This window comes from Sphaerodactylus townsendi, linkage group LG02 (assembly GCF_021028975.2).
Source record: "Sphaerodactylus townsendi isolate TG3544 linkage group LG02, MPM_Stown_v2.3, whole genome shotgun sequence".
NCBI lineage: Eukaryota > Metazoa > Chordata > Lepidosauria > Squamata > Sphaerodactylidae > Sphaerodactylus > Sphaerodactylus townsendi.
The window spans coordinates 51,545,528-51,562,043 of record NC_059426.1 but is presented as its reverse complement, the minus strand read 5'-3'; the positions used below and the strand labels follow the sequence as shown (position 1 = coordinate 51,562,043).

General features: G+C 39.1%; 1 protein-coding gene across 1 annotated transcript in view; it reads left to right on the top strand.

Moving 5' to 3' along the window:
• Positions 1-16,516, top strand: part of MGAT5 (alpha-1,6-mannosylglycoprotein 6-beta-N-acetylglucosaminyltransferase) — a 134,242-nt gene that overhangs the window by 105,605 nt on the left and 12,121 nt on the right. The window contains exons 10-13 of the mRNA XM_048483336.1: positions 621-755; positions 3,113-3,246; positions 3,866-3,999; positions 13,107-13,256. Coding sequence (XP_048339293.1) covers positions 621-755; positions 3,113-3,246; positions 3,866-3,999; positions 13,107-13,256 — 553 coding nt within the window. The remainder of the gene's footprint in view (positions 1-620; positions 756-3,112; positions 3,247-3,865; positions 4,000-13,106; positions 13,257-16,516) is intronic.

Sequence of the window (16,516 nt, the reverse complement as noted above, 5' to 3'; positions counted from 1 at the left end):
CTCATGAAGGAGAAAGTTCTATTTCAAGGATTTTCTCTCTGTATTGGATATTTTGGCAACAATTTAGTGCATAGATGTAGGATATAAGAAATATATATAATCCATATGAAATACATATGAATGTATAATAAGCCATATTTCATAAATGCTGCTTCTAAAACAGTGTATGCTAGTAAAATATAATAGGTTTAAACAATAATAATTTTATATAACAGCATAATATAAAATGATAAATAAAATGTATGATACAGTAAGCAAGTTAAATATATAGTCTGTGAGAGCCAGAGAAGGTACTTCATGGTAATGATAGCAGAGTCTAGGAAATAGAAACAGCTAGCTGCCAACAAATAATCAAGAATGTAAGAAACAGTTAAAAGCCTTGATAAATATGAAAGAAGGCTTTACCTGATACCTTAAGCCAGATAAACTACTTCATGGATTATAATGCTAGTTTTGGCAGCCATCCAAAGACCACAAACTGTCTTTCAAGAATTTGCATTCTGTTCAGAAGAAATCCTGATCTTCTCTATGTTTTTCCCCACAAGGATAAGACCAAGTTTTTAGATCTTACACGTCAATGCTGGAGTTTAAATTTGCCCCTCTTTTTTTTTTTTGACCAGGATTATGAAGAAGGTTGTTGGTAACCGATCAGGCTGCCCAACACAAGGAGATAAAGTTGTAGAACTTATTTACATTGACATTGTTGGGCTCACTCAATTTAAGAAAACCCTTGGACCATCCTGGGTTCATTATCAGTAAGTATAGTTCTCTTAGAAAAGGATTCTCTTTGTAATAAAATAAATTGTTGTTCCGGATACATAGTGTCGAATCCAGGCTCAATCTTCCAACAAAAGTAATTTCTGTCAGCGGAATGGAACTTTCCTGCATTCCCACCTCCCTGCTGCAACTCACTAGTGTCCTCAAAATGCTTCCGTTGGGGGATGGGGCACAAACCTGAGGTCTGTTTTGGGAGAGTGGAATCATTGAAAATTGCCCTTCTCTCTATTAAAAATTTTTGTGTGAATGCAATATATCTTTTAGATCCCCTTCCTTATTATTTGTAAATGTGGAGTTACCTTTGATGTTGTTACAAGATGAGTTGATATTTTTCATAAGCTATTGCCTTATGCTGTAATTGGTCTAGCTGATAATTTAGACACTAGCATGGCACAATTATATAAGTGGGAATGTCTTTTGAATCCATATTTGCTAATATATTTGTCATCTAGCTCCTTGTTTACCCGAGAGGTTTTTTGTAGTCGACCTTGAATTTTATTATATTGAGTAGCATCAGACTTGCTTGTCACTGTGTTCACCCCTGATTTCTAGATGATTAAGATATTCACTAGCACTTCTCTTAGTACAGATCTGTGGAAGTCTTTCATGTATTTTGGCAAATTCCAGTGTGTTATCTATGTAATGCAACCTGCAACGATTACACTGCATTCCAGTTGGTTTAGAATCACTCAAGCATAAATTCCCATAGAAAGACATGAACAAGCAATAGTTTGGTACTTCCCTCTTACCATATGAAAAAACACAAATAAAAATGTGTTGCTCCTTTTAACCCAAAGCAGTAAATGTTAAAAATAAATATAGCCTCTCAAGACGATTGTTTTTGCTTCATTTAGAAAATGGTTTGAAGGAAGACTGTTTTAAGCAATAGAAGAAAATTCCTTCACTAACGTATTTAAAAACAATGTCTAACAATGAAATAAATGGCCTTAAAATGTTCTTGAGTGTGTATTCTCATGGGGGAAAAAGATGGATGACAATGTCAGTGATGGATTCAATAGAGGATTTTCTGCGTTCAGGTCGAACAAAATTTGTCTTATATGTTACAAAAGGGTTCCTTTGAGCTCTGATGTTCCCAGCAACTTTTTTGATGCTGTGTATACCCAACAGAAGCACAAAAATAATCCTTAAAATTCTGAATATGCTTTAGATATTACGTTGAATTTCCTTACCGTTGGCTTGCTTTCATTTAAGGGCAGCTGTTGGAGTTTTTTTTTTAAAATGTATAGGAGTACTCAGTGGATGAGTCATTCCGTTAACAGTTTTAAGGCAGTGAGGAGAATAATAAATGTTACATAGTGCGTAACTGTGCTTCAGACAGTTAATTTAGACCAGCGATTCTGTTAATCCTTATCTTCCAATAATCATCCCACATTCTGCATTCAGTTTACAGCCCCAGTGCCAAATAGGGCTGCTTCATCCAGATCCTACTTCGCACAGCATAACCCAAGAGCTTTTCTATCGGCTGCGTAATTTACTGCTGCTGCTGAATAATGTGTTTGGCCATGGCTAAGCATTCAGTGTAATCCAAAAATAATTTGACTGTTGTAAAATGTTCTCACTGAAGGCAACTGACTTAAAACACTGAATGAATTAGTTAGAATAAAGCATGTCAATTGTTCTGGGCTTGGGTGCTCAACTAAGAATGCAGTCCTTCCTTTAAAAGGCTGTGAGTTGACCAAGCTTTTATGAGGGTTGTTTTAGCCCTTTGTATTCCACAGAAGCGTGAAACAAATGATGCTAAAGAAACCTACTGATTGCCTTTTTCTGGTCAAGTTCCTTTTGCACCATGTGAAGCACCTCGGCAAATGAGGCAGAAATTTCATGGTAGTATGGAATAATGCCTTGTGTCCTGCCAATAAGTAAAATGTGAAACCCAACATGTGATTCACCCTGAGGATCCTTCCTGCAACAGAAGTATCTCTTCCTCCTGCCATTTTGCATAGCACCCATTAATTGTTTTGAATTTAAAAGCTTTCTGGATCATTTTTATTTTTAATGCTGCCCAGGGCATCTGTTTAGTTGAATACAAAGAGCAGTGCCTGAGCTTGGACTAAACAGGGTGCGGCAGTGAGTTTTCCTAAACTGCGAACTTGCTGAATTCATAATGTAAATTGTGCCTTAAGTTTATCATTATCGCAATTTTTTAACCTGTTTAATCTGGTCTAATTGTCTAAAGTAAACATCTACAGTTATGTATGTGTATAATGAGAAGTAATTTCTTTTATGCTTGGATATGCCAGATCCAATTACAGTGTGTTTCAGTTTCAAAAGACAGAGTAGTCAACATAAATTGTTTTGTATTATTTTTGCGCAGGTGCATGTTACGAGTGCTAGATTCATTTGGGACTGAACCGGAGTTTAACCAGGCTCATTATGCCCAGTCTAAAGGCCACAAAACGCCTTGGGGGAAATGGAACCTTAATCCACAACAGTTCTACACAATGTTTCGTAAGTTAACCTTGTTTACAAAAGCAGTTGTCTTCCAGAGTCAGAGTCAGAAATAATGTTGCTTCTCGAAAGAATCATTGTGCTACCATTGTGCATGTAAGGGAGGGGGAGAGGAGGGAGGGATGTCCTCATCTGGACATGGCCCACCCACCCTAGCAGATGGAGAGGGAGGGGAGAGAGTAAGGGGTGGCATGCAAGGGAGGGGGAGGGGTGGCATGCAAGGAAAGGGGAGTGAGGGCGGGGAAAGAGTGCAGGGTGACATGCAAGGGAGGGGAGGGAGTGAGGGGTGGCATGCAAGGGAGGGGAGGGAGTGAGGGGTGGCATGCAAGGGAGGGGGAGGGACGGGGAAGGAGGGAGGGGGAGAGGAGTGTTATACCACCAAGAACATCTGTATACGTATTAAATGTTCTGTTTGTAAATTGTGCATTTTACTTCTGTACTCATTACATTTTGGCATTACATAACATCATGTGAATATTCTAGCAGTAACATTATTCGAATATGTTATCAGGCGCAGAAAATGTAGGCACTTAACTGGCTGTAAGACAATATTTTCCTTCACTTCAGAGTTAAGATAATACACAATAATATCATTTCTGTATTTGTTGCTTGCTTACAGCTCACACTCCAGACAACAGTTTCCTTGGGTTTGTGGTGGAACAGTATCTAAACTCCAGTGACATAAAGCACTTCAATGTCATCAAAAGGCAGAACCAGTCACTTGTCTATGGCAAAGTTGATAACTTCTGGAAGGTCAGTTGTTCTGTTTATACAGGTTCTTTTGAATTGATTTATTAGTAGCTGGTAAGTGTTCTTTAGGAAACTGTTGCATTAATTTAGGCCAGTGTTGGCGAACCTATGGCACGGGTGCCAGAGGTGGCACTCAGAGCCCTCCCTGTGGGCACGCACAAACAGAGTTTGTCATGTGGGGGGGAAATGCCCCCCCACACACACATCTAGGCTGACCTGGGCCACTGAGCTAGATTATTAACATTATACCTAAGACCTAGTTTTGGGGAAGCAGTGTAGGTAACCCTGTTAAGCGCTGTTAAACCCAACTGATTTTCATGCAAAGAACTAAAGTACGATCCTTTAACTGGGAGTAAGCTCAGTTGCTGGCAATGGGGCTTGCTTCTGAGTAAACCCTTCTAGGGTCGTGATTCACCCGTTTGAAGAGTTGCACGGTTGTTTCAAAGCAAATCCACCGACTACCACCAAGCTTACTCCCGAGTAACGCATGCCTCGGAGCCAACCATTTTTTCTAAACTAAAACCTCTGTATTCAGGTTAAATTGCCGTGTTGGCCCTTTGCGATAAATAAGTGGGTTTGGGGTTGCAATTTGGGCACTCGGTCTCGAAAAGGTTCGCTATCACTGATTTAGGCTGTTTGTGGAAACATACTTTATACCTGGAATGTCGAACTCATTTGTTACAAAGGCCAGACTTGGTTGGCCTGGATCCTTGGCTGGTAAGTCCCCAGAAAATGATAAGTATCTCCAGTGTACCTAACCTGAGAACACCTGCCATGTGTACTACATAAATATTTGATTCCTGGAAGCAGAGGTTGATTTCTGTGCTTTAGTTTCCATTATACATTCCAAAAATTATATTTATTTATTGACGCCTCTGATGCCACAGCCAGTGCTTTAAAAATATAAAATGAAAGAGTGTATCTGACATTGGTAGTCAGTTATAGAGAAGTATTAAGGAGCCAATTAGTACATTGAATCCATATTTCCTGCCTCATATTCATGTATATTTGTTTATGGAACATATTTAATCTACCACAAAAATAAAACATATTGAGAAATCCCATATGATTGAGGCATTTATGGGTGGGATTATCCAGTATATATCTTTTCTGTCTTGAACCACAGTTTTGAAACATAGCAACATAGAGAAGTAGAGTTGAAAGAGACCTCCAAGGTCATATGGTCCAGCCCCCCACACAATGCAGGAAAATCACAAGTACCCCTGGCCACTTCCCCACTCACCTACTCTATGCTCAAGGAAGGCAAAAATTGATTTAAGTGTTAGCCAGTTCATTAATTCTTACACTTTGCTTTGTTTCATGACTAAAGAAAGATTTCATTACCCATTTTTTAAAGTCCCCATTGATGTATAATCAGAGATTTGAAAACCTGCTCTTTGTTCTCAAGGATACATTTTAGCAATGCTGGAATCTTTTTAAGTTGTATCTTTTTCTTCTAGTTGTGGGCTTTTGTAATTACAGCTTCTGATCTAATTATCAATATGAGAAGGCACTAAGAAGCCTGAAGAATATCTGAATCCCATTAATCAGCTGTACTTCCTGATATCATTAGTAGCACAAGTCAGAAGACAGGAATGTTGCATGTACTTGAGTCTTGTAGTCAAAAGATGTATTTCATTAGTGTCTGGGTGGTTTACTCAGTGTGGTTTCAATATCCAGCATGATTGTTTCTTCATTAAATGTCCCATCTGTTCGGTAGCTCCTTCCCAAAAAAATTCAGTTAGTGTCTTCTTGAAACTGACAAAAATAAAGATTGATTCTATATGCAAACACGTTCATGCACTTACCCATTTCTGTTTCACTTCAAAACATTTTGTAGAGTTATTGTCTCTCTGTAAATATTCATCTTATCCCTCAGTTGTTGTAGTAACAGCCACCATAGCAAAGGAAAGTTTCACTTAGCCGCTGGAGCCTAGGCACGAGTGTGGAGAAATTATTGAGTTGTACCAGGGAGGATTAAGTTCAAATTCTCCCCAACATATATCATAGGATTGTTCTTATGACAAAATGGAGGAGGGAGAGCCATGTTCAGTGCCCTGAGGTTAATACTATGGATGGATAAACAAAAGAGCCTACGTATTCAGCACATACTCTGACAAGCCTCCACAGGAGAGGAAAACCAAAATGGAAAGGACAGCAATCCATCCTTACTAGGAAAAGCCAGGTTTTTCCGCTGGTATGAAGAAGAGATGGCTTTGGATGTGAACAAAAGCTTGAAAGCAGGATTCACTTCTAGAATAAGAATAACTAAATATCCGACTGTGTTTTCCTTTTGTATTTCATTTTTCCTGTGATGTACCAATCTTCCCCTGACCAACAAAAGAGGGAAAGTGGTACAGAGCTGCTGAATTGCTTTTTGTTGTGTTATACTGTGTATTAAACTCCTCAGAAATGGAGGAAATTTCACAGGCTTTTTGGCTAGTAATGGTCTTAATTTTCTCATCAACACCTTCATTCCAACACTGAAGAATAGGTCCTTTTTCTCAATAGAGATCTTACCTCTGCTGCTCCTGGAGAAGTACCTGAGTATCTTTTTTGGTTCCTACTGCGGCTAGTAGTTTCTTGAGTGCATTGAAATTTGTATTGGTGAAACGGTGCAGTGGGAAAGGGTTAACCACAGGCCCTAAACAATGTCTTAGTTGAACACTGAACTTTAGGCTTGCAATGTTGGAAGAAGACCGAGTCATGAAACTCTTGCATGACATATACTTTGGCCCTGTTAAGCGTGTAGGTGTGGCAGCCTTGAGCCATCCAGTCATTAGACTTGATGGATAGTAGAACATATAGTAATGTGTTTCATGATAATTTTTGAGTTTCATTGGTAAGCAGTAATAAAACAATTTCACAGACTGTTCATTTAGGGTATTTTTGCCCACATTTCTCCCAAACCGAGAACTCAAAACCAGTTTAAAGTACACATTAATTTTTTTAAAAAAAGAAACAGATATATCCCAACAGGCCTCCAATGTAAGCCTTCAATAGATAAGGCACCTCAAGGATGCCTGAAGGTAATGATTCTTCCACTGGTATAGCATTCATAGGGCTACAAGTTGTGAACCACAGGCCAAGAGTCCTGTGACTGTTGCCTCTTGGCCAGTGGGGGCATGCTCAGCCTTTGTACCTACCAATAGGAACATCATCCACAATCTTTCAATGTTTAGTTAACCAGTTAGCTTCAACAGAGATCAACTGTGGAATCATCTAACTAGGATTTTCTAAATCATTATCTGAAATCTACGGCCCCTTCCACACATGCAGAATAATGCGTTTTCAATCCAGTTTCACAACGGTTTGCAAGTGGATTTTGCTATTCCGCATAGCTTCAAAGAACATTGAAAGCGGATTGAAAGCGCATTATTCTGCATGTGCGGAAGGGGCCTACATCAAACAATAGGTTTAGTTTCTGATTTAAGGTCTTGCATCAACTGCAGTTAAGGAAGGACAGAAGGATGATTCCTGATTTGTGATGTCAGAGAAGCTAGGGCAGGATTTCTGAAGATGGACTTGAGGACGGAGTGTGTTTGAAGAGAAGGTTAAGAATAACTACACTGTACAAGTAGTTCATCTGCATTGCCCTCCTTTACTGTGTTAATTAAAGGAGTTAAAATTAACTGTGGCTCAAAAGATTCTTCCCTAGACTGTAGGATAATTCTAGGGTGATTGTGTGATCTTTGTCAATAAAGCTAGAATTTTTCAGGCCAATGTGTGAAAATTCCATTCAAGGTTTGCCATTCTGGGTTCTTCCTTATGTACTATTCTGTAAAGTTGACATAAGCATGAGAGTGTAGAGGGAGAGAGAAAGAGACTTTTGTTATGCAGTATTCATGGACAATTTCACAAGATGCTACTCCGTTGGCAGCTGTATTAAGAGAGGCTAACGCTTGTTTCTTGGAACATTATCTTTTTTAAACAAAAACTGCAGTATTGAAGTATAAGTATAAGAAAGAAATAACATATTTCTCTGTCAAGTTATATTTCTGTAACTGGTTCTCAGAAACCCAGTGTGTTTACACGTGAGTCAGAAATGAAAAGAAATAAAACACAGGCAGGATTCTGTAGTATTCCCAGATGAGATTTTGAATGTTTTAATTTTGTGTTTCATCAGCTTGCCCCCCTAGATGTGGCATTTGGCAAAAAAAAAAAAAGAACCTTTTTTACTCTTGCTCAGATTCCTGAACATTTTCTTGACATTTGTTTCATTAACTCTTGTCACAACACTTGGTCATTTTTTTTCAGACATTAATCATTTTCAATTGAGAGACAAAGGCTAGAGTAATTGGCTAATTATCTGTCTGCCAAATATGTTTTTGCTTTTCTGGTTACCTTTTTGGTTTACAGGACTCGAGCTAGGTTCAGCCAGGTGACTAGCAGGACAATCCTAGGTTTTAGTATGCCATGATGTGCTTCCATGATGCTAGCCAGTTCATTGACTAGCAAAGTTAACATCAATGAAGATGGGCCTATATCATAAACATATTTTAAAAAATGGTAGGTTGTCCAGTTGACACTAGCATAGTATTGGATTTTGTTGTGTGAGTATTCTTGGACTATACCACTAAAGAATAGAGCCGTGGTGGCGAACCTTTGGCACTCCAGATGTTATGGACTACAAATCCCATCAGCCCCTGCCAGCATGGCCAATTGGCCATTCTGGCAGGGGCTGATGGGAATTGTAGTCCATAACATCTGGAGTGCCAAAGGTTCGCCACCACTGGAATAGAGTATATGTCTCTCTCTTTCTCTCCTTCTGCCTCTCCTTTGTCCTGTTATTGTCCTGCAGCTGATTGCTGCACAGGAAACTTGTGAAATTTTAATCAACCTTAAAATTTCAACCCCATTGTAGGGTTATATTATTATGTTACTGTTGTCTTAGAGAGGGAGAACATGAGGTTTTGTCATCCTGCTTCATTGATGTGCGATGTCTTATCGAGAGGCTTTTAAAAGTAGGTGGAAATAATTTTCTGCAAAGTAATAACAGTTCTGTACTTAATGATCAACAAAAGTGTCTTCTGTAAATGGCAAGTTTATTGCAGCTGTCAAGAAAAAATGGCTAAGAAAGTGAATACAGGCACTCCTGTTTTGCTTGTGGAATCTTGCTGCGGTTTGAAATAGAATTTAATGCTGGCCTACTAATTTTATCCTCTCCAAAGAAGTGCCAGTCTGAATTGGTCTGTGTAGAGAACTGGCTGACAAATTCTTTCTACACAAGCACTTAAAATATTTTTATCCTGCCCTTCCACCTCTTCATTTTGCCGGTATAAAACCAAAATCTTTGGCTGGCAATTCATTTAGTACTATGTGTATGATCTCTCTCTCTCTCTCTCTCTCTCTCACTCTCTCTGTGAGGGAGGGAGGGAGGGAGGGAGGTTTAATGGAAGCACTTCCAAAAAACAAATGCATAATTTAATGGTCCCTGTTCATTTGCATGTTGATGAACAAACTGAGCAGTGATTGTAATATATCATTTTTGCATGCATGCATTCTATTACTAAAATGCATTTCTGGGAAGTAAATTTATTTGCTGAATGAATTCTGAACAGTACTGAACAGACTTAGTAATGCTTTTGGCTGTCGTTACATTTATGGGAAGTGTTGACCTCTCATATTGTTCCCAGATTAGAAATGAAGATTGTTAAACATGAATCTGTCTTTGGAAGACTTCACACTCCCCATTTGCAACTCCGTTCAGGTCCAAAGTTCTCTCATCTAGCTGCTTACAGAACAATTTTCAATCAATGTGGATGTTCTTCCTTCATAGTTAAGGCTGTATTACTACATGTATTCAAGTGATAAAGCACCCTGTTCTAACATGCTTAGCAATGGCACCTTAAAGCTTCTAGGAGGCTCTAATAATGCATCTAGATTAGGGGTCTGCAACCTGCGGCTCTCCAGATGTTCGTGAACTACAATTGGCCATGCTGGCAGGGGCTGATGGGAATTGTAGTTCATGAACATCTGGAGAGCCACAGGTGGCAGACCCCTGGTCTAGATTCTCTTCTGCCTTTTATGGTATTGCAAAACCTCAAAGTGATGCTGAGGGGTTGGGGGATCCCAGACACAGTGTTTTCTCTCCTCAACTTGAAGTTGTCATGAGCCACAACACGTGATAGGGCTGTTTTGTCACTTAACATTTTGCTGTCATGTTCTCTACCCAGTAATATAGGAATTGAAGCCTAATGGCTCTTATATCTCTATAGAATTTATGAGTGCTGGTTGTATATTTGGCCTATTTATTCTTAAACAGGTAGCAGGGGAAAACACCTTGGATAGCTTAATTTTTAAAAAATCTCTGAAATGGAGACATAACCGCCCTTTTTCAGATGAGAGCTTTCTTTGATATTTACAGCATGTATAGTCTGACTTTATTTATAGCACAAGCAGCATGGTTTCTGTAGATAAGATTCAAGGTGATCTTTTCATTGTTCCCAGCACAAGTGGATTACATTTTCATAGGTGTGCTTTGTAGCTTTGTCTGTTCTCACTTTTAAATATAATTTATGGGCTTTATTGTATCCCAGTAAGCTGGGCAGAGCAGATTATTAGTTCACCTTTACAGTGTTAAGAGAAATAAAAAGGACGGCTATAATTGTTTGTTTGGGGACAGATTGTGATAGGTTTAACCATTTCTAACCTCCACATCCTTTTCTCTGTAGAAAGTCAAGCTCCCTATAGTTTGCCATAGTTGAACAGCAACAAAAATGTACTGTGTGAATACCATCTTCCTTTCTGTTTGTACTACTGTGGCTAACAGGAGGAGGAGGAGTTTGGATTTATATCCCCCCTTTCTCTCCTGCAGGAGACTCAAAGGGGCTTACAATCTCCTTGCCCTTCCCCCCTCACAACAAACACCCTGTGAGGTAGGTGGGGCTGAGAGAGCTCCGAGAAGCTGTGACTAGCCCAAGGTCACCCAGCTGGCGTGTGTGGGAGTGTACAGGCTAATCTGAATTCCCCAGATAAGCCTCCACAGCTCAGGCAGCAGAGCTGGGAATCAAACCTGGTTCCTCCAGATTGGATACACGAGCTCTTAACCTCCTACGCCACTGCTGCTCCCCAGCTCTGTAGACTGAATCTAAACAGAAGGCCACTATGGCTATTTTTAATGCTCACATTTTTAATGTTAGAAAATCTGATCAGTAGAGGGTCCAGCCTGAGCCTGGCAATCAGTGAGAGAGTTGTAGGGTGTGATGTGGGGAATATGTGATTTAGGCAAAATCACTACATCACTTCCGGGTACAATCCAGGAGTGACAATGGGTATCTCTAGGAATCACTGGAAACTCTGTGGCTTGCAATTACTAGAGCTACCCAGAAGTGATGTGGCATTTTTTTTTCTCCTGCCAGCACTTGATGTGGCGGCAGGCCCCAGTGACAATCAGCAGGCCACTCTGCTGATCATAGATCTCTGTCTTAATTAGGGATGTTCAAATACTAACTGGCTCAGATCAAATCCTGATTGCCAGTCATGATCTGCTGATTTTTTCCCAGTGATCAGCTTGATCATGACTGGCAATTATTTTAACTGTAATTACATCAGTGGGGAAGGAAGCCACATATGGTGTAGCCCAAACTCGTCAGATCTTAGAAGCTGAGCAGGGTTGGCACTTGGAAGGGAGACCTCCAGGGAAGACAAGATTGAAATATTTTGTGATATGATCACTTAGCAAGGTTAAATTACCATCTCCAAAGTTTGCTGAACTCATTTGCAAGACAGCAAAATTCAGCTACATACTCCTTGAAATATAGCTGCTGTCCTTTTTTTGGAGCCAGTGTGGTGTAGTGGTTAAGAGCAGGTGGACTCTAATCTGGAGAACCAGGTTTGATTCCCCACTCCTCCACTTGAATAACGGACTCTTAGCTAGTGAACCAGATTTGTTTCCCCACTCTTACATTTCTGCTGGATCACCTTGGACTTGTCACAGTTTGTTCAGAACTCTCTCAGCCCCCCCCCCCCACCTCACAAGGTGTCTGTTGTGGGGAGAGGAAGAGAAATGAGTTTGTAAGCCATCTTGAGTCTCCTTACAGGAGAGAGAAATGGGCTTTCAGTCTAAACTCTTCTTTTTTCAAACGTAAAGGAAAGATGCCTGGTTGTCCTAGACTTCCAAGATTTTTCTAAACAAGATTTTTTTGGTCCAGTTTCCTGTAAAAAGTAAACAAACTGTGAATGGCTTCTAAACAATTTTGACACAAATAGGCAATATTGTGTAGCAGTTGTGTGTGATGGAACTGTGGAATGCAAACACAAGCTCATACTGTTTGGATGGTACCAAAGACAAAGGAAGCATTTACTGCCTGACTATGAAACCAGGCTTTGAGGTTACAGACCTGCACATTTGATCAGCAGCATTCATGCAGTATGTTCCAAAGGCTACTCAGTGCTTTACAATTCACCTTTGAATTCAAAAAAAGAAAAAGGCTGGTTAACTTTAAAAAAACCCTCCTCAGCCAAGACATCAACAGTTCTCTGTATTTCCCTAACACTCATGTGTAAACTTCAATTAAAGATCCCCCATCCAAAATTATTCAAGGGTGAAATATAAAATGTCATAGCATAAACAGCAACAAGGCTCTGTCATTGCACTGCTGATTCCAATCTGTACATGCAAAGATGGGATGAGGAGAAGGAGAGAAAATAGTGTGAGAGAATACAGGTATAAGGAAAGTGATCATTTATCTAGGTCTGATATACCAGCCCCAAATTTAGCACAGGTTTGTTTAATCTTGATACTGCAGAGAGTATAGAAAAATGTGTCTCAGAAGTCTATTTTGCTCAAGATTAAAATAGTTCAGTATATATTTCTTCTCATAAACGTTTAAGAACCAGTTTAGTAACTTAACAATGAATCAGTTACTGCTCATGACCTTGCAGCCATTATCTTAATTTTTTATTTAGCTTCTGTTGCAGTTACTGGCCATCCTTTTGATGAATTCTGCTTGAAATTACAGTTCAACAGACTGCTTTGTAGGCTAATTGTAGGCTGATTTCTTACAGTTCTATTTATTGACCTTTAAAGTCATGGGTCTAAGTCACTGTTTTTTTTTAGAGAAACCATTTGTGAGGACTCACATTGGCTGACTTGTGCCTTATTCTAGGATAAGAAGTCTTATTTGGATATAATCCACACCTATACAGAAGTCCATGGAACTGTTCACGGGACAAGCACTATCTACATGCCTACCTACGTGAAGAATCATGGTATCCTCAGTGGCCGGGATTTACAGTTCCTGCTTAGAGAGACCAAAGTAAGTCAGCTGGCAAATATTTAAACCTCACAATACTTCTGAGATGTATGCATTTATTTACCTTTAGGGATTTTTAAGATGCACCATTTGGCACATTGTGGTTGCTTCCGCAGCATTCCTTAGTATATCCCCTTGCCTGTGTCCAAACTTCTGACTTTCATTGGTGCTTCCACCCAGCCATCCCTCTAAAATATTAGCTTTTCTTTTAAAAAAAAAATCAAACTTGATATCAGGTTTAATTTTTTATTTAGAAGTAGCCTTGTGTGTGTATTTATTCCCATCTTGGAATAGAATATTGGTTTGAAATAGAGTTAGCAAGCCCTTGCTTTGCTTTCCTGTGTGAGATTCCTTGAAATTGCTCATAATATCAATGACCCAATGCACTATTTGAACATTTTGGAGATTTGTTTTCTGCCACCACTACTTAGGAACAGTTTTCACTCATCCTGTTTGTGGAATGGGTGAATGTATGTCCATTTCACCCATGGGATTAGATATTATATAGGTACTCTGTATAATAATCTATATGTTTGAATCCAGTTTGTACAGTCCTTCATCCTTTCCAATATGGAAGGAACTGCAATATGAATATGAATCTACGCATGCTTAATAGTGCGTAAAACTGTCTCCAGCTGTCTTGCATTGCCATGGGAAGGAATCCATCATTCTCTGTCACTTATATCAGATTGCTTGACTTGGTGACAATGTGGATTGTCCCTTAACCCTCCCATCATTTAGCGTGCAAACTGTTTAAAGACAAATGGCCTTCTGGGACATAGTTGGTTATGTTTTTCATACACTCAAATGCCTGCTGTATTTATTGTAATATCAGTTGTGTCTTTAGACTGTGTCACCTGCCCTAAGATGCGTTTGAAGGGCAGGACAGAAATCCATGAAATAAATAAAGAGAAAGAAAACATGAGACCTTGATAATTGTAGCCAGTTTTTCTTACTGAAACTGAAACTTTCTTACTGAAAGGCAGATTACACAGTCTAAATCAATGCAATAAATAGGTTAAGAAATCTGATAAGCAATAGGACTAGAGTTAAAGTACACTTCTGAAATAAAGCATCATTGGGCATGATATGGGAATCTATGCAGAAAACAGTGTTACATAAGCATAAAAACATCCAGTGTGATTAGGATACTAAAAAGAGCAAATAGATAATGCATACAATACACAGTTGTTAATATAGCTGCTGTATAATGCATGAGTTGTAGATTAAATCAAGCCTGAACTCTCCGTAGAAGCTAAAATGACTCCACTATCGTACTTTGGTCACATTAAAGTTGTGAGAATAGGTCCACAATGTGTGAATTACTTGGATTATGGCAACTCTTTTCCTGTCACTGAAGTCATGGAATTGCTGCTGGTTGTAATCCCGAACACCTAAGTTGCACACACGGAGGAACAGAGGCAAGAGGGAAACAATTAGGAAGATTGTAGAGAGCTTTGCAGCAGGGTACTGCTGAGTATTCTCATCACTGAACTCAGGATATTTGGTATTCAAGGAATCCTTCCCATGACTATCCCTCGCACATTGCATTAGGTATGGAAGGCTATGGGGGGCAAACTGACAAAGATTGGTGGGTGAGGAATGAACATCTTTAATATCTTGCCCCATTTTGGAATTTGCCTCAGCTTGATCCATAAGTAAAGGAGGAAAGAGGATTGTTGATTGAGCTATATAGCTTTGTTAGATTCAGTATGGGAGGCACTGTAATCCAAGAGGAGCATAGTCAAATATGTTCATACTGAAAGCAAACGTTCGTTCTTCCCAAAACCATATTTAGGGGGTTCTAGAAGAACTTATCACATGTGCCTTCATAATATACAAATAACCTGAAAGTAGCTTTATACAGACCTTTACAGTTTTCTCCCATTCAGATCCACTAAAAACTAAAGTTATGCATATGTCAGTGAAAAAATGAAACCTGTCTTTACAATGAACCATGTTGTTTTGAAAAGGTTTCCTTATTTATGGCAAAAATGGTGTACACTTTTCCTGCAATTTGATCACCTTGACCTAGTAAGTAATGCCATTACTTCGTCTCAGCTGAAGCGATAGCAGTTATTTAATGGACGTGGAGAACAGTTGGTGCTGTATTTGTTATTAAGTGGTAACAGAAACCTCTGAGCAACCTCTCTTCCCTTAGGAGGTTGCGTTAAATAAATCAATGACATAAAACATATTCAAAGGGTTCCGAAAGAAAAAGTGGAGCATGCTTATCTACACAACAGAACCATTTTCTCTAACTAATTAAAAAACCTGGTCACTGCTGAATTGTTGGTGACATTTTATATCTCTTAATTAATAGCACAGCTGTGTTTGTCTGAACTAATTACTTATAGTTTCTCAACTTTTTTGTCATTGACTGACATGGCAGTGCAAAAGTTGTCTTCAATAAGTACCGAATTTCTGAAAGGTACTTATAATTTTTCGGAGAGGACTTGAAAATATAGTTTGGTACCCCAATCAGTTTTGAATAAACTTGCTGTGAGTATTTTCTTTTCCAGTCTCAGTCACGATGATTCTTTGCCTTTTAGCAAAAGAAATGTTGTGTCACAAGACAGCCTTATTTCTCTTTTGGAAAAAATGATGTATTTCTTGTTCTCTGCCTCCAAGGGTTCTTGAGTTCTGTCTCATTCTCACTGAATGCAACTTATTTTACAATCAGAATTTTTTACTTTAACCATTCTGTAGGTGTTTTGTGCCAGATGTTACTGGGACTGCAAGTATATTCATGCAGATGTTGATTTGATGATTTCAGGGTGTCCAGATCAAAGCTGACACTCAGAAACCCACATTTCCCCCTCCTAGCATGATGCCTAAGTTGCCAGAGAAGAACACTAGGCTTCTGTTTTTACATACTTCTGATAACTTGATTTGGCTATTTGTTGCATTTTGTCAACGAACACTGAAGTAACTGTGCCAAATTACAGGATGTAGTAGAAAAGGAAATGCAAGTGGTTTTTGTGGAGTGATGTAGCGCCAGAAACAAGTCATGCTTCCTTTTATTGGTAACCTTTTATTGGTAACATGCAAAAAATGCTGATAGCAACAGCCGTTTGATTCCCTTTCATGTAATATAACAACTATGCTGTTGTGGAAGCATAAAGTTCAGTTTCCTGCAAACTTTGCTGCCACCTGCTGTTTGAAAATCTTATGCTTTTGGAAGAATTTCCCTGGCATCATGAGTGGATCAAGGATGTGTGTGTTGGGGGGTGGGGGATTCCCATGACAACATCTACTCCACT